General features: G+C 37.2%; 1 protein-coding gene across 3 annotated transcripts in view; it reads left to right on the top strand.

Annotated features, from left to right (window-relative positions):
- ADAM2 (ADAM metallopeptidase domain 2) overlaps nucleotides 1–20259 on the top strand; it is a 114273-nt gene that overhangs the window by 68478 nt on the left and 25536 nt on the right. For all 3 annotated transcript variants that reach the window (XM_037983544.2, XM_037983545.2, XM_073018638.1), the window contains 3 exons: nucleotides 12151–12334; nucleotides 14498–14596; nucleotides 14706–14901. In XM_037983544.2, coding sequence (XP_037839472.2) covers nucleotides 12151–12334; nucleotides 14498–14596; nucleotides 14706–14901 — 479 coding nt within the window. The remainder of the gene's footprint in view (nucleotides 1–12150; nucleotides 12335–14497; nucleotides 14597–14705; nucleotides 14902–20259) is intronic.

The raw sequence follows: 20259 nt of genomic DNA, 5'->3' as shown, positions 1-20259 counted from the left end.
ACCTTGTATGAGAGAAGTGTCAGAGATTGGAATCTACACAGATTCCTATGTTGTGGCAAATAACTTGAATACTTGGTCAATGATCTAGATGCTGTAAAACTGGACATTTAAAGACAAGAAAGTGTGGGGAAGAAGTATGTGGATTTATTTAGAATGGGCACAACACATTCAGATGTTTATTTTCAAGTTCCACTAGAAAAGTGTTTACTTCAAAAGAAGCATTCAAGGACCGGGTTTTTGACATCTATGATGGTCAACCAGCCTTTTTCCTAGCACACCCTGAAAGAAGTCTTAAAATGAAAGGCATGCACTCCTTCTCTAGGAGCAAACTTCAGCCACTTTAGTGAAACACCAGATTCCTGACCAACTAGGGAAAATTTTGTAAGTATTCTGTACATTTTTCTGTGGGCCCAGCAGAAAGAAGTCATTATTGCCATCTCAATAATGCATGCTGACATTGACTTTTCCTCCTCCTCTCTTTCTTCATCCTTACACCCTTATTCCTGCTTCCTAGAATCACCTCCCACATAAAATTCCTACAATCAAGTTCATGCTTTAGAGTGTTTTCTCATGGCCAATCCAAACAAAGACACATGACATTTATATCGTTTGTATTAATAATGTTGAGTATTATTTATTAAACTTTTATTTATCTCGACCACAATATAGTTGTTTACAATGATGATAATGATATATTGCTCATCATGTTGATTATAATGACTACAATCGTTGTGATGGTAAAAAAAAATGATGGGAAGGACAAGAAAATCACAAATATAAGAAGTTCTTTGGGCTCTCCACATCCTCGTGCATAATGTCAAAGTATTCTCTGTTCAATTTTGAAACAGGTAATTTTGCTAGGATGCCTGATGAGTTATTCCCATCATGGTTGGAGCCCGTTCCTTAGTTTTTTATTTTCCTTTGGAAATAGATTTCTTATTTTTTTCTAATTGCACCATGTTTATAAGACTATGAAATTTGCAATTGTTTGTGACAAGTATATAGAAATGATTTTGATTAACTTTTATTGAGCTTGTATCCTGAAGCTTTGCTACACTAACATATTCATTCTGGAACTTTTAATTTAGTCTCATGAGAATTGTATTCATATGTAATTGTATATTATAAATACATCTTCCTTTTTGATCTTTATATTTTTAAAACCTCTGTATCTTGCCTTATCGCAGTGCTTTGGTCCTCGAGTATTATTTAAAACTGAAGCTTGATGTGTGGCTGTCTTTGCTTCACTCTGATTTAAGGGCAAGACTTGTAACTTTTCACCAATAAATACATTAACTGAAGGTTTTACAGAGAGACCTGTAATCAGATTGAGAAAGCTATGTAACCCTCATTGATCAGAGTTTTCATTATGAATATATTTTATCAAATATTGAGATGCTCATGTGTTTCTTCTACTTTATTCTGTTGATACACTGAAATATATTTTATTCATTTTTAGTTGTTTAAGTAATCTTGCTTTTCTGGGATAAACTGCATCGAGGAATGATGAATTATCCTTTTAATGTATTAATCCTTTGTGTAGCTGGATTTTCCCCCCTAATATTGGCAAAGTTTATTTGCCTGTATATTAATGAGTGACACAGATCTTTAGTAGTAATTCTCTTGCAATTCCTTTGACTAGTTTTAGTATCACAGTTACATTGGTTTCACATAACTTTCTAAAAGAGATTTTGTACTATTGGTATTATTTCTTTCTAAATTGTTTTATAGTATGTATCATTGGAGCTGTCTGGAACTGGATAACTCTTTTTGGAAAGGTGTTTAATTGGTCATTTTTGAGATATAGGGCTATTTAGATTTTGGTTAGTTTTCTTCTTCTTCTTCTTATTATTATTATACTTTCAGTTCTAAGGTACATGTGCATAACGTGCAGGTTTGTTACATATGTATACTTGTGCCATGTTGGTGTGCTGCACCCATCAACTCGTCAGCACCCATCAACTCGTCATTTACATCAGGTATAACTCCCAATGCAATCCCTTCCCCCTCCCCCCTCCCCATGATAGGCCCCAGTGTGTGATGTTCCCCTTCCTGAGTCCAAGTGATCTCATTGTTCAGTTCCCACCTATGAGTGAGAACATGCGGCGTTTGGTTTTCTGTTCTTGCGATAGTTTGCTGAGAATAATGGTTTCCAGCTGCATCCATGTCCCTACAAAGGGCACAAACTCATCCTTTTTCATGGCTGCATAGTATTCAATGGTGTATATGTGCCACATTTTCTTAATCCAGTCTGTCACTGATGGACATTTGGGTTGGTTCCAAGTCTTTGCTATTGTGAATAGTGCCTCAATAAAAATAGTTGTGCATGTGTCCTTATAGCAGCATGATTTATAATCCTTTGGGTATATACCCAGTAATGGGATGGCTGGGTCATATGGTACTTCTAGTTCTAGATCCTTGAGGAATCGCCATACTGTTTTCCATAATGGTTGAACTAGTTTACAATCCCACCAACAGTGTAAAAGTGTTCCTATTTCTCCACATCCTCTCCAGCACCTGTTGTTTCCTGACTTTTGAATGATCGCCATTCTAACTGGTGTGAGATGGTATCTCATTGTGGTTTTGATTTGCATTTCTCTGATGGCCAGTGATGATGAGCATTTTTTCATGTGTCTGTTGGCTGTATGAATGTCTTCTTTTGAGAAATGTCTGTTCATATCCTTTGCCCACTTTTTGATGGGGTTGTTTGTTTTTTTCTTGTAAATTTGTCTGAGTTCTTTGTAGGTTCTGGATATTAGCCCTTTGTCAGATGAGTAGATTGCAAAAATTTTCTCCCATTCTGTAGGTTGCCTGTTCACTCAGGTGGTAGTTTCTTTTGCTGTGCAGAAGCTCTTTAGTTTAATTAGATCCCATTGGTCAATTTTGGCTTTTGTTGCCATTGCTTTTGGTGTTTTAGACATGAAGTCCTTACCCATGCCTATGTCCTGAATGGTATTACCTAGGTTTTCTTCTAGGTTTTTTATGGTATTAGGTCTAACATTTAAATCGCTAATCCATCTCGAATTAATTTTTGTATAAGGAGTAAGGAAAGGATCCAGTTTCAGCTTTCGACTTATGGCTAGCCAATTTTCCCAGCACCATTTATTAAATAGGGAATCCTTTTACCATTTCTTGTTTTTGTCAGCTTCATCAAAGATCAGATGGCTGTAGATGTGTGGTACTATTTCTGAGGACTCTGTTCTGTTCCATTGGTCCATATCTCTGTTTTGGTACCAGTACCATGCTGTTTTGGTTACTGTAGCCTTGTAGTATAGTTTGAAGTCAGGTAGCGTGATGCCTCCAGCTTTGTTCTTTTGACTTAGGATTGTGTTGGCAATGCAGGCTCTTTTTGGGTTCCATATGAACTTTAAAGCGGCTTTTTCCAATTCTGTGAAGAAACTCATTGGTAGCTTAATGGGGACGGCATTGAATCTATAAATTACCTTGGGCAGTATGGCCATTTTCACAATATTGATTGTTCCTATCATGAGCATGGTATGTTCTTCCATTTGTTTGTGTCCTCTTTTATTTCACTGAGCAGTGGTTTCTAGTTCTCCTTGAAGAGGTCCTTTACATCCCTTGTAAGTTGGATTCCTAGGTATTTTATTCTTTTTGAAGCAATTGTGAATGGAAGTTCATTCATGATTTGGCTCTCTGTTTGTCTGTTACTGGTGTATAAGAATGTTTGTGATTTTTGCACATTGATTTTTGTATCCTGAGACTTTGCTGAAGTTTCTTATCAGCTTAAGGAGATTTTGGGCTGAGACAATGAGATTTTCTAAATATACAATCATGTCATCTGCAAACAGGGACAATTTGACTTCTTCTTTTCCTAACTGAATACCCTTGATTTCTTTCTCTTGCCTGATTGCCCTAGCCAGAACTTCCAACACTATGTTGAATAAGAGTGGTGAGAGAGGGCATCCCTGTCTTGTGCCAGTTTTCAAAGGGAATTTTTCTAGTTTTTGCCCATTCAGTATGATATTGGCTGTGGGTTTGTCATAAATAGCTCTTATTATTTTGAGATATGTTCCATCAATACCAAATTTATTGAGCATTTTTAGCATGAAGGACTGTTGAATTTTGTCAAAGGCCTTTTCTGCATCTATTGAGATAATCATGTGGTATTTGTCTTTGGTTCTGTTTATATGCTGGATTACGTTTATTGATTTGCGTATGTTGAACCAGCCTTGCATCCCAGGGATGAAGCCCACTTGATCATGGTGGATAAGCTTTTTGATGTGCTGCTGGATCCAATATTTGCCAATTTTTATTGAGGACTTTTGCATCGATGTTCATCAGGGATATTGGTCTAAAATTCTCTTTTTTTGTGATGTCTCTGCCAGGCTTTGGTATCAGGATGATGTTGGCCTCATAAAATGAGTTAGGGAGGATTCCCTCTTTTTCTATTGATTGGAATAGTTTCAGAAGGAATGGTACCAGCTCCTCCTTGTACCTCTGGTAGAATTCAGCTGTGAATCCATCTGGTCCTGGACTTTTTTTGGTTGGTAGGCTATTAATTATTGCCTCAATTTCAGAGCCTGCTATTGATCTATTCAGGGATTCAGCTTCTTCCTGGTTTAGTCTTGGGAGAGTGTATGTGTCCAGGAAATTATCCATTTCTTCTACATTTTCTAGTTTATTTGCATAGAGGTGTTTATAGTATTCTCTGATGGTAGTTTGTATCTCTGTGGGGTCGGTGGTGATATCCCCTTTATCATTTGTTATTGCGTCATTTGATTCTTCTCTCTTTTCTTCTTTATTAGTCTTGCTAGCAGTCTATCAATTTTGTTGATCTTTTCAAAAAACCAGCTCCTGGATTCATTGATTTTTTGGAGGGTATTTTGTGTCTCTATCTCCTTCAGTTCTGCTCTGATCTTAGTTATTTCTTGCCTTCTGCTAGCTTTTGAATGTTTTTACTCTTGCTCCTCTAGTTCTTTTAATTGTGATGTTAGAGTGTCAATTTTAGATCTTTCCAGCTTTCTCTTGTGGGCACTTAGTGCTATAAATTTCCCTCTACACACTGCTTTAAATGTGTCCCAGAGATTCTGGTATGTTGTATCTTTGTTCTCATTGATTTCAAAGAACATCTTTATTTCTGCCTTCATTTCCTTATGTACCCAGTAGTCATTCAGGAGCAGGTTATTCAGTTTCCATGTAGTTGAGTGGTTTTGATTGAGTTTCTTAGTCCTGAGTTCTAGTTTGATTGCACTGTGGTCTGAGAGACAGTTCGTGATAATTTCTGTTCTTGTACATTTGCTGAGGAGTGCTTTACTTCCAATTATGTGGTCAATTTTGGAATAAGTGCGATGTGGTGCTGAGTAGAAAGTATAATCTGTTGATTTGGAGTGGAGTGTTCTGTAGATGTCTATTAGGTCTGCTTGGTGCAGAGATGAGTTCAATTCCTGGATACCCTTGTTAACTTTCTGTCTCGTTGATCTGTCTAATGTTGACATTGGGGTGTTGAAGTCTCCCATTATTATTGTATGGGAGTCTGAGTCTCTTTGTAAGTCTCTAAGGACTTGCTTTATGAATCTGGGTGCTCCTGTATTGGGTGCATATATATTTTGGATAGTTAGCTCTTCCTGTTGAACTGATTCCTTTACCATTATGTAATGGCCTTCTTTGTCTCTTTTGATCTTTGTTGGTTTAAAGTCTGCTTTATCAGAGACTAGGATTGCAACCCCTGCTTTTTTTTGTTTTTCATTTGCTTGGTAGATCTTCCTCCATCCCTTTATTTTGAGCCTATGTATGTCTCTGCATGTGAGATGGGTCTCCTGAATACAGCAAACTGATGGGTCTTGACTCTTTATCCAGTTTGCCAGTCTGTGTCTTTTAATTGGACCATTTAGTCTATTTACATTTAAGGTTAATATTGTTATGTGTGAATTTGATCCTGCCATTATGATATTAACTGGTTATTTTGCTCATTAGTTGATGCAGTTTCTTCCTAGCCTCGATGGTCTTTACATTTTGGCATGTTTTTGCAACGGCTGGTACTACTTGTTCCTTTCCATGTTTAGTGCTTCCTTCAGGGTCTCTTGTAAGGCAGGCCTGGTGGTGACACAATCTCTAACATTTGCTTATCTGTAAAGGATTTCATTTCTCCTTCATTTATGAAACTTAGTTTGGCTGGATATGAAATTTTGGGTTTAAAACTCTTTTCTTTAAGAATGTTGAATATTGGCCCCCACTCTCTTCTGGCTTGGAGAGTTTCTGCGGAGATATCTGCTGTTAGTCTGATGGGCTTCTCTTTGTGGGTAACCCGATCTTTCTCTCTGGCTGCCCTTAAGATTTTTTCCTTCATTTCAACTTTAGTGAATCTGGCAATTATGTGTCTTGGAGTTGCTCTTCTCGAGGAGTTTCTTTGTGGCATTCTCTGTATTTCCTGAATTTGAATGTTGGCCTGCCCTACTAGGTTGGGGAAATTTTCCTGGATGATATCCTGAAGAGTGTTTTCCAACTTGGTTCCATTTTCCCCCTCACTTTCAGGCACCCCAATCAGATGTAGATTTGGTCTTTTTACATAATCCCATACTTCTTGCAGGCTTTGTTCGTTTCTTTTTCTTCTTTTTTCTTTAGATTTCTCTTCTCACTTCATTTCATTCATTTGATCCTCAATCACTGATACTCTTTCTTCCAGTTGATCGAGTCGGTTACTGAAGCTTGTGCATTTGTCACGTATTTCTCGTGTCATGGTTTTCATCTCTGTCAGTTCGTTTATGGCCTTCTCTGCATTAATTATTCTAGTTATCAATTCTTCCACTCTTTTTTCAAGATTTTTAGTTCCTTTGCACTGGGTGTGTAATTCCTCCTTTACCTCTGAAAAGTTTTATGGACTGGAGGCTTCTTCTCTCATCTCGTCAAAGTCATTCTCCGTCCAGCTTTGATCCGTTGCTGGCAATGAGCTGTGTTTCTTTGCAGGGGGAGATGCGCTCTTATTTTTTGAATTTCCAGCTTTTCTGCCCTGCTTTTTCCCCATCTTTGTGGTTTTATCTGCCTCTGGTCTTTGATGGTGGTGACGTACTGATGGGGTTTTGGAGTGGGTGTCCTTCCTGTTTGTTAGTTTTCCTTCTAACAGTCAGAACCCTCAGCTGTAGGTCTGTTGGAGATTGCTTGAGGTCCACTCCAGACCCTGTTTGCCTGGGTATCAGCAGCAGAGGCTGCAGAAGATAGAATATTTCTGAACAGCGAGTGTACCTGTCTGATTCTTGCTTTGGAAGCTTCCTCTCAGGGGTGTACTCCACCCTGTGAGGTGTGGGGTGTCAGTCTGCCCCTAGTTAGGGATGTCTCCCAGTTAAGCTACTCAGGGGTCAGGGACTCACTTAAGCAGGCAGTCTGTCTATTCTCAGATGTCAACCTCCGTGTTGGGAGATCCACTGCTCTCTTCAAAGCTGTCAGACAGAGTCGTTTGCGTCTGCAGATGTTTCAGCTGCTTTTTGTTGTTGTTGCTGTTGTTGTTTAGCTGTGCCCTGTCCCCAGAGGTGGAGTCTACAGAGACAGTCAGGACTCCTTGAGCTGCTGTGAGCTCCACCTAGTTGGAGCTTCCCAGCCGCTTTGTTTACCTACTTAAGCCTCAGCAATGGCGGGTGCCCCTCCCCTAGCCTGGCTGCTGCCTTGCCGGTAGATCGCAGACTGCTGTGCTGGCAATGAGGGAGGCTCTGTGGGCATGGGACCCCCCCGGCCAGGTGTGGGATATAATCTCCTAGTGTGCCCGTTTGCTAAGATCCTTGGTAAATTGCAGTATTGGGGTGGGAGTTACCCGATTTTCCAGGTGTTGTGTGTCTCAGTTCCCCTGGCTAGGAAAAGGGATTCCCTTCCCCCTTGTGCTTCCCAGGTGAGGCGATGCCTGGCCCTCCTTCAGCTCTCGCTGGATGGGTTACAGCAGCTGACCAGCACCGATTGTCCCACACTCCCTAGTGAGATGAACCGAGTACCTCAGTTGAAAACGCAGAAATCACCTGTCTTCTGTGTCGCTTGCGCTGGGAGTTGGAGACTAGAGCTGTTCCTATTCTGCCATCTTAATTTTCTTCTACTAATAAATGATTTGTTTCCTCAAAATTGATTAATTTTTCATAAAAATTTTTAGAGTCTTCATTTATTTTCCTCTAAAAGTCAATGGGATAATTTGTCATAGCCCTCTTTTATCTCAGATACTGATCATTTGAGTTTCTTTCTTTTATAATCACTGTAACTTAGATTTTATCAAATTAATTAATTTTTTTCAAAGAACCATATTTTAATCATATTGACTCTTTCCCATGACCTATCTACTTTGTTCTCCTTTATTTCTACTTAGTTTGTGGTAAATTTTTTCATCCTTTTTTCTAAATTTTTAATGTAAAATTCAAATATCTGATTTTAAACCTCCCTTCTTTTTGTGCAAACCCTTTAAAGCTCTGCATTTCTAATCACAAGTTCCTAGAACTTGACCTTCAATTACACACCACATATTTTTAATATTTTGTGTTTCATTTCCAGTTAGTTGAAATGTTTTCAAGTTTTTGTTGTTTCTTCTTTGTCTTGCTATTTTAGATGTAGGTTAGTTGATTTTCAAATATTTGTGGATTTCCTAAATATCTTTTTGTTATCTGCTGTGGTCCAAAAATATACTTTCTAGATGTCTACCTTTTGCATTTCATGAGACTTATTTAGTAATTGTTTTTATTTTTGTCTGTCTTTGTTTTTCATTTTTTCAAATTGATTCTTTCCATCATGTACAACAGAATGTGAGAGAATGTGTTGAGGTGTTATTTTTCTGTTTTCAGTTAGTAATTAAGATGCCTGTAGTAATTCCTTCAAAATTATAATTAAATATAGGTTTTATTAATGTTGTTCCTAGTGAATGGTACTTCCTTTTTAAAAATACAAAATATTAGACACATGTTTTGATGTTTTGATTACGAATTAAGGAAAAAGATGCTCCATACTTTTATTTTTTATTGTATTGTCACTAGAATATTTCATTCTTTTGAAAATACTTTGTAATTTTATAGTGAGAAAATGAATGGTTGAAATGTGGTTGATAAAGAAATATTTTGATTGAAATCTACATTGGGATTAAATTTGTATTTAGATTTTGCTGCAAGTTACAGAAAACACAAAGGAATAACGGCTACAATCAAAGAAAAGTTTATTTTGAGAAATTACCATTCTATTAATTATGTGATATTTCACAGTATAATTTCATGCTGTATTTCTACACAGTGGCTTCCATTTCCAAAATAATCTCATATCCCTAATGGAAGTTTTAATTACAACAATTAATCAAGTTTAAGGTGACCAATAGAATAAAGGAGCTTACAAAAACATGTCTATCTCATTACCTCCTAGAGCTTGAACTTATGGCTCGTCTTAGGTCAATCAATTGACTTCTATATATGTTCACTCATTTATTAAAAACTGAGAAATTTAGGCATTGTACAATGAAGTGATGCATTCAACTAACAACCAGAGGCTCCATTATCAAGAAAAAAATGAGAGAATAGAGAATGAAAACATCCAGCAAATCTCTATAAAGATTCAAGCTGCAAAACAAGTACTCTAATCAGATGCAATTCTGCTTGATATTTTACTTTCTAATGACAATGTTAATTTTATTACCAGAAAGTGTATATTCTATAAACCAGTTCACACATGGTAAACATATCTTTCATTGCCTGGGTCTCAGTAATATTAAATTTCTATCAGTTTTTTTTTTCTATATGGTTTCTTATATTTAGATAGTAATCATTGAATTCTTGGCAATTTATAATAACTCCATTATTTAAGGTTGATGGAACTGAAAGGAATGTTCAACCAGGTTGTGATCACAAAACAAGTCATACTAACGCTGTTAGTTTGTTCAAAAATTCTAAATTTATTCGAGGTCTGCATGTGAATAACATTTTCCCTTGAAAATCCAAATGACTGGAGTTTGATACCATCAAGTTTATTACCTTAAAACTCATCACATTCCTTTTTAACATTGTTAAATGTATAAATCTCTTTATAGAGATTTGCTGGATGTTTTCATTCTCTATTCTCTCGTTTTTTTCTTGATAATGGAGCCTCTGGTTGTTAGTTGAATGCATCACTTCATTGTACAATGCCTAAATTTCTCAGTTTTTAATAAATGAGTGAACATATATAGAAGTCAATTGATTGACCTAAGACGAGCCATAAGTTCAAGGATCAAAATATAGATCCTTGTGATTATAATCTTTTTAAACATTGTTAATACTACTTATAATAATCAAAATTATAACAAAATTAAACTTAATCTATTATTTATAGCAAGTGATTTCAATAGCACACACCTTTAAAAGAACTGGCAGAAGATAGTTATTGAATGATTGAATTAGTAACATTCAGTTTTTGGTAAACATTCTGAAGTAAAACAAATGTCAGTAAGGGGAATAAAGGGTAGTAAGGAAGTGGTATTTTTAAAGTGTGCTTGGAAATATCTGTTTGCGTAAATGTTGTAGAGACATGTGAAATGAATGAAAGGGAACCATGCATGGATACTAAGGAATCATTTTCCAGGCAGAGGAAATAGTTGAATATTTGATGGAGGGGACAGTAAGAGATCCACCTATTTGAGCAGAGTGAGTTGAGGTTGATGAGGAGAAGGACCTCTGATGAGTTGGTGAATACATCACACTGATTTTACTGATTTTGCTCTGAATGATTGAGAAACTATAGGTGAATTTAAATATAGAATTAATATAAAATTGCCACTTTTTTAGGAAACGTAATTGATTGTGTTTTGAGGAAAAAATGCAAAGGGCAAGAATTGAAGCATATGGTGAGCTAGTAGGTTATCACATCAATCTGTAATAAGAGGCAGGAAAGTCTGTGAGTAGGTAGTTGTTATGGGGAACACATATTGAATATAGAGAGAGTAGACGGATTTGACAGAATTTCTTGGCAGATAAGGGGTTTGTGAGAAATATAAGATAGCCTCAAGGTTTCTGTCCTGAGCAACTAGGCAGTTGGAGTTTCCCTGTAGTGAATTTTAAAATATTAGGAGTACAAACTATGCATAGGCACAGTTTTTAGTACTTTACATGTATAATACTCTCACAACTTTATGAGATAAATAATACATTTATCTTCATGTTGAAAAGAGGAAACTAAAATGCTTATAATTTTAAAATCTTTTACAAGGACAAACAACCTGTAAATGGCAAAACCATGATTTTTAACTCATTTGTTTTGATGGGCCACAGAGTCCACATTCTGAAACACTGTGTTATACTTTGTGAGGGGTGATTTTGGGGAGAAGAATGAAGAGTATAGGGAATTTATATTTAAGGTGCCAATAAAATACACTTAAGAAGAAACACTGAATAAAGCATCAGACTCTGGACTGGAGTTCAGGTGATAACGCTAGAGAAGCAAGTATCGGAGCTATTGGGCATAGACGCTATTTGCAACTATAGACATGGAAACAATGACCTATGAATAAATATAGATTTCTTAAAAAAAGAAAAGCCTGGGCCGGGCACCTTGGCTCACGCCTGTAATCCCAGCACTTCGGGAGACCTAGGTGGGCAGATCACGAGGCCAGGAGTTCTAGACCAGCCTGGCCAACATGGTGAAACCCCATCTCTTCTAAAAAAAAAAATACAAAAAATAATAGGGCATAGTGACTTGCGCCTCTAATCCCAGTTATTCAGGAGGCTGAGGCAGGAGAATTGTTTGAACTGGGGAGATGGAGGTTGCAGTGAGTGGAGATCGTGCCATTGCACTCCAGCCTGGGTGACAGAGCAAGACTCCATCTCAAAAAAAAAACAACAACAACAAAAAGGAAATCCTGTTTTCTTTATGAATGCAGGGGTGTCCCAGCACTTAGAAGTTATAAAAAGAAACAGCACAAATGAAACAGCAATTGGGGCACTTTGGAAAATAGGAGCTTAAACAAGAGAGAACAGTGTCATGAATAAGTGTCATAGGAGAGCCATTAAAACTTTATGGATTAGTAATTTACTTCCACTAAAAGATTTACTGCTTGCACAGTTGACTTCTCATGCACAGAGATTGAAAGCTTTGACACTCACAGACTTGGGAATTTGGTCTGTTGTGGAATGCTATTTTATAGGTTTATTCTAAGGGTAGGTAGTTTATGGAAACCCTTACATTAAAATTTGAAGTTTGATGTGTCTTTAGTCATTTCAGTGGTGTGAAGATCTTTAGTAACTGCAGCATCGAAGACTTTGCACATTTTATTTCAAAGCAGAAGTCCCAGTGTCTTCACAATCAGCCTCGATTAGATCCTTTTTTCAAACAGCAAGCCGTGTGTGGTAATGCAAAGCTGGAAGCAGGAGAGGAGTGTGACTGTGGGACCCAACAGGTTGGTATTAATTTGGGAGGCTATGAACTGAAATTGCAGCAAAAATTACTTATTAATTCAAGTGTGAAACTGCCATTTTCCTTAATTTATCAAGCTAAATTTTCTGCAAATGATTCAGGAGACTGTGTAGGTGTTATAACAACTAATGAGTGCACTTATATATATTGGTATAGTGGTTCAGTGCTTTGTAGATCTACGTGGATTTGTATGAATATACAGGTAATTTCCTTTATTTATTCCAGCTTTCTTGAGGTATAGCTGACAATTTAAAATTGTATATATTTAAGTTATATAACTTGATGATTGAGTATTTGAGCACATTTTGAAATGCCCACTAAAATCTAGATAGCTAACATATCTGTAATCTCACCATAGCATTTTATTTTTTCCTTTTCTTTTGTTTTTTAAAAAATTTCCTTTCTGGCGAGAACACTCAGAACCTACCTTCTTAGCAAAGTTCAAGTATATGATCCAATATTGTTAACTGTAGTCATGTTTGACCTCCAGAACGTGTTCATCTTGCAGAATTGAAACTTTATACCCCTTGACCGTCATCTCCCTGTTTTCCCCTCCCTGAAGTCCCTGGTAAGCACCATTCTAATCTCTCATATAAGAAATGTTCAAGGCCACTAATTTCACAACTGAGTTGATGTAGGTTCAATCTCTTCCTCTTCAGTATAGACTTTCCTAGTTTTTTAAGCCTAAAATTTAAACCTACTATTTAACCTAAATTCCTTTGTTGTTCATAAAGAGACATTTTAAAGCTTTCACTATGGAGCAAGAAAACCTAGGGAGCACATTTGTGGTTTTTGAATATTTTAATCCCGGTCAATATTTAAGTCAAAAAGATTTGTAACATACATAATTAAGAACAGCTAGTTTCCCCAAACCGCAGAAATCTTAGATAAAGCACCTGGGTTGAAGGGAGGTGAGGAGAGCAGAGATAAAGGGAATGAAATGAGGGGGAGGAGATATTGAAACTCACAGTGAATGGTACAGGCTCAAAAGGATCACAAAGACTAAGTAGACTTCATTGTGCCCTACAGTAGTCACTCATGTAGCCCTCCAACCAGAAAAGTATGTTTATAGATCCTGAGATATGTGATATGTTTTTAAAAAATTGTTCCTCATCACCTACTTGTTTTTGCTTGGTTAGGTTTGAATGGAAACATCTTGAAACTTTCTTCTTCAATTTGACAGTCATGTATCTAAGCTCTCTAAATGTTATATAATTGAGGCTTAAATCACTAAGATATAACTTTCCCCTCTAGAATTACAGTAGATAGCAATGACAGTAACAATTCTTAGACAGAATAGCTGTGAAAAATACTGACTACTCTGTGCTTTGAGTAAGTATCTTGCTATAACTCATATGAAGACTACTAAATCCATGATTTATTTTTGTGTGATTTATCAAATTTCTTTTTCCAGTTTATCCTATTTTAAATTTCTGGGTATTTAAAAAATGTGTGTGTGTGTGTGAGAGAGAGAGAGAGAGAGAGAGAGAGTGTGTGTGTGTGAGAGAGAGAATGCATTGTCTTTTAGCCTTCTTATCTATTGCTTTTACTAACTTTAGTAATAGAAGTTTTAAAAGCATATTCACTGGGCATAGATGAACTAAAGCATAAAACAAGGCATAATAAGATGTGAGTGAATGATATAAAGGTGACAACTTCATTATTCTTGGAAATAATATCATTTTTCCAGAACTTAGAGAATTAAAAATGAAATAAATCAACAATATACCACAAAATGCAGAAACTTGTTAAAATGTTAGATTCAGAAGGCTCTAATAAGTAGTCACTACAATATAATTTTTAAAGTATAACTTCTGTTTATTTTACATCTTATATTTAACAATCTTTATCTACAAGAGCCAGCTCTTCTCAATGACTTGACTATGGTGGACCCCAGGGCTTCAGAGAATCCTTTTATCAGTGTAACCAAACCTATTCTAGCAATATGAGCAACACATGGTCTGACAATTAGTAGGTAATTAATAAATGTCTGTTAAGTAAATGAGTAAGTGGTTTTATTTTTCTGTTTGCAAACATGTAAGTTAAGCATCTATGTGTATGTTATATAATATGTTGTCATTATGAATAAGTCTACAATATGAACACAAGTTGGAAAATACTTCAGATCATTTGATTTGCCTTACAGAATTGTTTCCTTCTTGGAGCCAAATGCTGTGATACTGCCACATGCAGATTTAAAGCCGGTTCAAATTGTGCTGAAGGACCATGCTGTGAAAATTGTCTAGTAAGAGCTTTCTGAACAATTTCAGTATTACCTACATAAGTAGTTATCATTATTATGCTTATGTATTCTCATTCTGCTTAATTCAATATCATTTACCTCACCCCTTCAGTTTATGTCACAAGAAAGAGTATGTAGGCCTTCCTTTGATGAATGCGACCTCCCTGAATATTGCAATGGAACATCTGCGTCATGTCCAGAAAACCACTTTATTCAGACTGGGCATCCGTGTGGACCGAATCAATGGGTCTGTATAGATGGAGTTTGTATGAGTGGGGATAAACAATGTATGGACACATTTGGCGGAGGTATTTATTATCATTTGATTTCTCATATATGTGTTTTTTCTGGAAATTGAACAGAAATAGATGCTGATACATGACTGTGATTTTTAAAATGTCACATTTAGTTTAAATAGTCTAAAGAATTATAGAAAGAGAAGAATATGGCCAGGTGTGGTGGCTCATGTGTGTAATCCCAGCACTTTGGGAGACCGAGGCGGGCAGATCACCCGAGGTCAGGTGTTCGAGACCAGCCTGGCCAACATGACGAAACCCCATCTCTTTTTTTTTTTTTTTTTCTTTTTTTTTTCTTTTTTTTTTTTTTTCTTTTTAATTTATTTATTATTATTAAACTTCAAGTTGTAGGGTACATGTGCACAACGTGCAGGTTTGCTACATATGTATACTTGTGCCATGTTGGTGTGCTGCACCCATCAACTCGTCATTTACATCAGGTATAACTCCCAATGCAATCCCTCCCCTCTCCCCCCTCCCCATGATAGGCCCCGGTGTGTGATGTTCCCCTTCCCGAGTCCAAGTGATCTCATTGTTCAGTTCCCACCTACGAGTGAGAACATGCGGTGTTTGGTTTTCTGTTCTTGTGATAGTTTGCTAAGAATGATGGTTTCCAGCTGCATCCATGTCCCTACAAAGGACACAAACTCATCCTTTTTTATGGCTGCATAGTATTCCATGGTGTATATGTGCCACATTTTCTTAATCCAATCTGTCACTGATGGACATTTGGGTTGATTCCAAGTCTTTGCTATTGTGAATAGTGCTGCAATAAACATACGTGTGCATGTGTCCTTATAGCAGCATAATTTATAATCCTTTGGGTATATACCCAGTAATGGGATGGCTGGGTCATATGGTACATCTAGTTCTAGATCCTTGAGGAATCGCCATACTGTTTTCCATAATGGTTGAACTAGTTTACAATCCCACCAACAGTGTAAAAGTGTTCCTATTTCTCCACATCCTCTCCAGCACCTGTTGTTTCCTGACTTTTGAATGATCGCCATTCTAACTGGTGTGAGATGGTATCTCATTGTGGTTTTGATTTGCATTTCTCTGATGGCCAGTGATGATGAGCATTTTTTCATGTGCCTGTTGGCTGTATGAATGTCTTCTTTTGAGAAATGTCTGTTCATATCCTTTGCCCACTTTTGGATGGGGTTGTTTGTTTTTTTCTTGTAAATTTGTTTGAGTTCTTTGTAGGTTCTGGATATTAGCCCTTTGTCAGATGAGTAGATTGCAAAAATTTTCTCCCATTCTGTAGGTTGCCTGTTCACTCTGATGGTAGTTTCTTTTGCTGTGCAGAAGCTCTTTAGTTTGATGAGATCCCATTTGTCAATTTTGGCTTTTGCTGCCGTTGCTTTTGGTGTTTTAGACATGAAGTCTTTGCCCATGACTATGTCCTGAATGGTACTACCTAGGTTTTCCTCTAGGATTTTTATGGTATTAGGTCTAACATTTAAGTCTCTAATCCATCTTGAATTAATTTTCGTATAAGGAGTAAGGAAAGGATCCAGTTTCAGCTTTCTACTTATGGCTAGCCAGTTTTCCCAGCACCATTTATTAAATAGGGAATCCTTTCCCCATTTCTTGTTTCTCTCAGGTTTGTCAAAGATCAGATGGCTGTAGATGTGGTATTATTTCTGAGGACTCTGTTCTGTTCCATTGGTCTATATCTCTGTTTTGGTACCAGTACCATGCTGTTTTGGTTACTGTAGCCTTGTAGTATAGTTTGAAGTCAGGTAGCGTGATGCCTCCAGCTTTGTTCTTTTGACTTAGGATTGTCTTGGAGATGCGGGCTCTTTTTTGGTTCCATATGAACTTTAAAGCAGTTTTTTCCAATTCTGTGAAGAAGCTCATTGGTAGCTTGATGGGGATGGCATTGAATCTATAAATTACCTTGGGCAGTATGGCCATTTTCACGATATTGATTCTTCCTATCCATGAGCATGGTATGTTCTTCCATTTGTTTGTGTCCTCTTTGATTTCACTGAGCAGTGGACGAAACCCCATCTCTACTAAAAATACAAAAATTAGCCGTGTTTGGTGGCACACGCCTGTAATCCTAGCTACTCAGTAGGCTGAGGTTGCAGTGAGCTGAGATCACGCCGCTGCACTCCAGCCTGAGAGAAAGAATGAGACTCCACCTCAAAAAAAAAAAAAAAAAAAAAGAGAATACTGCCAGAAAAAATATCAGTAAAATATCAGTAGCTAGAAATTAAAAATTAATTTAATTAAAAGTGAAATCATTATGTTGTTAATGACTTTCATCAAAATAATAGAGGGAAAGATTTAAAGTCTATGGGACTTCTGACTTCAAGAAAGAAGAAAGTAGACTGAACACAAACTATACTTTTACTTCATATTCACCATTTTTTTGGCAAATATAGAATAAGTAATATGACTATAGAGAGCAAAAGAATTATAAGTTGTCATATAAATGCAGTTTAAACCACAAATGTAGGCACACACATTCAGGTGCACAAAATCACCTGTGGAAACAATAAGGAAGTTTCATGAAAATCCAGGGACTCTGAAGTTATTGAGGCATGATGGACACTGACGTTAAAAACAAAAAAGAAAACTGTGATGCAAACCATATACAAAATTGTTGGCTAAATTATATGGAAACAGCAACAATACCAACAGTATTTCATCCCTATACCAGAAAAAATATTGACAGAGGAAATATTTAGGATGTTCATAGAAACAGATAGGTGAGGCACCTTTATTCTCAACTGGAACAAGTCACAAGTCTAACTCTAATTTCTGTGTAAAAAGGGATTGCAAGGCACTTATCAATAACCAAAATGAACATACAATTAGGAATGACTGTTGGTTTGAAGAAAAACAAAACAAAGATCCAAATAAAGAAACTTACAAAATGAAAAAGTGTTCTCCTGGGAAAATGGGTAATTTGGTACCACAATGTGGATGATTTTCAGATTAAAGAAGGAAAGTAGAGACAGAAAGAGAGAGAAAGGCAGAGAGAAAGAAGAGAGAGTGAAAGACAAACTTTTTTATTACTGATTTAATTTCCTCAATCATTGTTGGTGTATTTCAATTTTCTATTTTTTTCATAATTTAATATTCGTAGGTTGGATGTGTCTAGGAATTTATCTATTTCTTCTGTTATCAAATTTGTTGGCATATGGTTGTTCTATTTATATGTGTCTCCTATAATTCTTTATATCACAAGGTAACATTGTAGTATCAGTGGTAATGTTTTCTGTTTCATTTCAGATTTTATTTATTTGAGTCTTCTCTTTCCATTATATGGACCCAGAGTGCTTCCTAAGGAGTACTCTACATCCGCATTATTTAGTGGCTGCCAATAGTCTTTCAGATTTCTTTTAATGCCTTAGCTATATGTTTTCTACCCTATGCCAAAAGTGTCTTTGTGAGAAGACAGATTCAAACTTCAAGCAGTTTATAAGACAGCCTTAACTTTCACTTCCTGCTTGTGCAGGACCTAAACATCACAGAGTTAGGAATGACTGGAAAACTCTGTTCTCAGAACTATTCTAGGTATGTGTGCAGCTACTTTTTTTATTATTATTATTTTTTATTTTTTGGAGCCGGAGTCTTGCTCTGTTGCTCAGGCTGGAGTGCAGTGGCACAATCTCGGCTCACTGCAACCCTCACCTCCCAGGTTCCAGTGATTCTCCTGCCTCAGCCTCCTGAGTAGCTGGGATTAGAGGTGCACACCACCATATCTGGCTAATTTTTGTATTTTTAGTAGAAACAGGGTTCATCATGTTGGCCAGGCTGGTCTCTAACTCCTGACCTCAGGTGATCTGCCTCCCTCGGCCTCCCGAAGTACTGGGATTACACGCTTGAGCCACCGCGCCTGGCCTGTGTGCAGCTTTTTAGAACCAGTTACATTGTTACCAAGCAGTGAGTTCACTTCCAGATGTGCATAGAAGCCAATACTAATAGCATCAGCTTCCAAGAAAAGAGAAAGCTTTATTGTGAGGTCCATCAGCAAGGAGACAAAAGGCAATGCTCAAATCTGTTTCCTTAAGCTGGCGTCTGGGGGCAGGTTATATAGGCAGATGGTAACTATGAGACAGATGAGAAAGGCTCTGATTGGGTCATGCAAAGAGGTGGTGCCAGGTCCTCAGCTTTTAAATTTTTACTGCAACAAAACAGGACTCTCCTCCCTTCATTTTTTGGGAGAAGAGGGGAGTGAGGGTCTTGCCCAAACTGTAGTACAGTGATACAGTCATAGCTCACTTCAGCCTCCGACTCCCGAGCTCAAGTGATCCTTTGGCCTCAGCCTCCCAAGTAGCAGGGACGACAGATACATGTCACCATGCTCACTTTTTTTTTTTTTTTTTTTTTTTTTTTGTAGAGGTGAGGTCTTGCTGTGTTGCCCAAGTTGGTCTCAAACTTCTGGTCTCAAGTAATCCTCTTGTCTTGGTATCCCAAAGTGCTGGAATTATAGAAGTGAGCCACTGCATCCGACCCCTTGCTTCTTAATTTGGTCCATGCACCTAGATTTTAGTATTTCGATTCTGCATGTGGTTGACTTCAGTTCCAGCCTGCTCAGGTTCAGGTTATTTGCTTGGCAACCTGGGGGTCGATGGCAACTGAAAAACAGCTAATCATTTTGTGACTGACAAATTTGAATCAGAGTGAACAATAGGTTTGAGTTATTCCGTTTCATATAGTCATCTAACTCTCCAGGAATTTCTTTAAAATTTCCAGTGAGCTCTTGTTTGCCTCAACTGAAATCACAGCCTTAGGCACTGGTGATGTTGGTAGCAGATGTATATTATTTCAGTAATGTCTTTGTTGTCAGTGAACTGGTTCAGATTCTTTACTTCACTGCACAAAAGAATTTGAGAGCAAGTCCAAAGGGAAAGTAAGTAAAGAAGTTCATTACAAAGCAAAGTACACTCTGATAGCTGCATCAGAGCAAGCTGCACAAGAATAAGAGGGTCAGTTGGCCTTGAGGAACTTCCCTTTATTGGAGTCTAACATGATTATTCATAAAAGCGTGGGCATAGGCACTGTTGTTTAGCATGTCGTGGAGGGTCTCCTGAATGCACATGTGCTATTGCTGTACATGCTAGTACATGCATCACATTTCTCATTAGCATTTTAATTCTCCACCCACGGGTGCCTTTTTCACTATTATAATGAGCATACGTCACTCCAAGGACACAAATCATGGGTTTCTGTGCTTGAACCAATTTGGGCATTTTCCCTTATGTTCCTTTATCTCCTTGCTGCAGGATGTTCTAACCAGTATCCCAGGATGCAGTTTGTGCACTGTTGGGAGGTTTATTTTCGCCATCTATTTTGCAAATTTGTTCTCATTTAAGGGATGCCATGACCAACCTATCTAATTTACCTCACTCT

Source organism: Chlorocebus sabaeus, chromosome 8 (assembly GCF_047675955.1).
Source record: "Chlorocebus sabaeus isolate Y175 chromosome 8, mChlSab1.0.hap1, whole genome shotgun sequence".
Taxonomy (NCBI): Eukaryota; Metazoa; Chordata; class Mammalia; order Primates; family Cercopithecidae; genus Chlorocebus; species Chlorocebus sabaeus.
The sequence above is the reverse complement of the archived record's forward strand: the minus strand, read 5'-3'. Positions and strand labels throughout refer to the sequence as shown.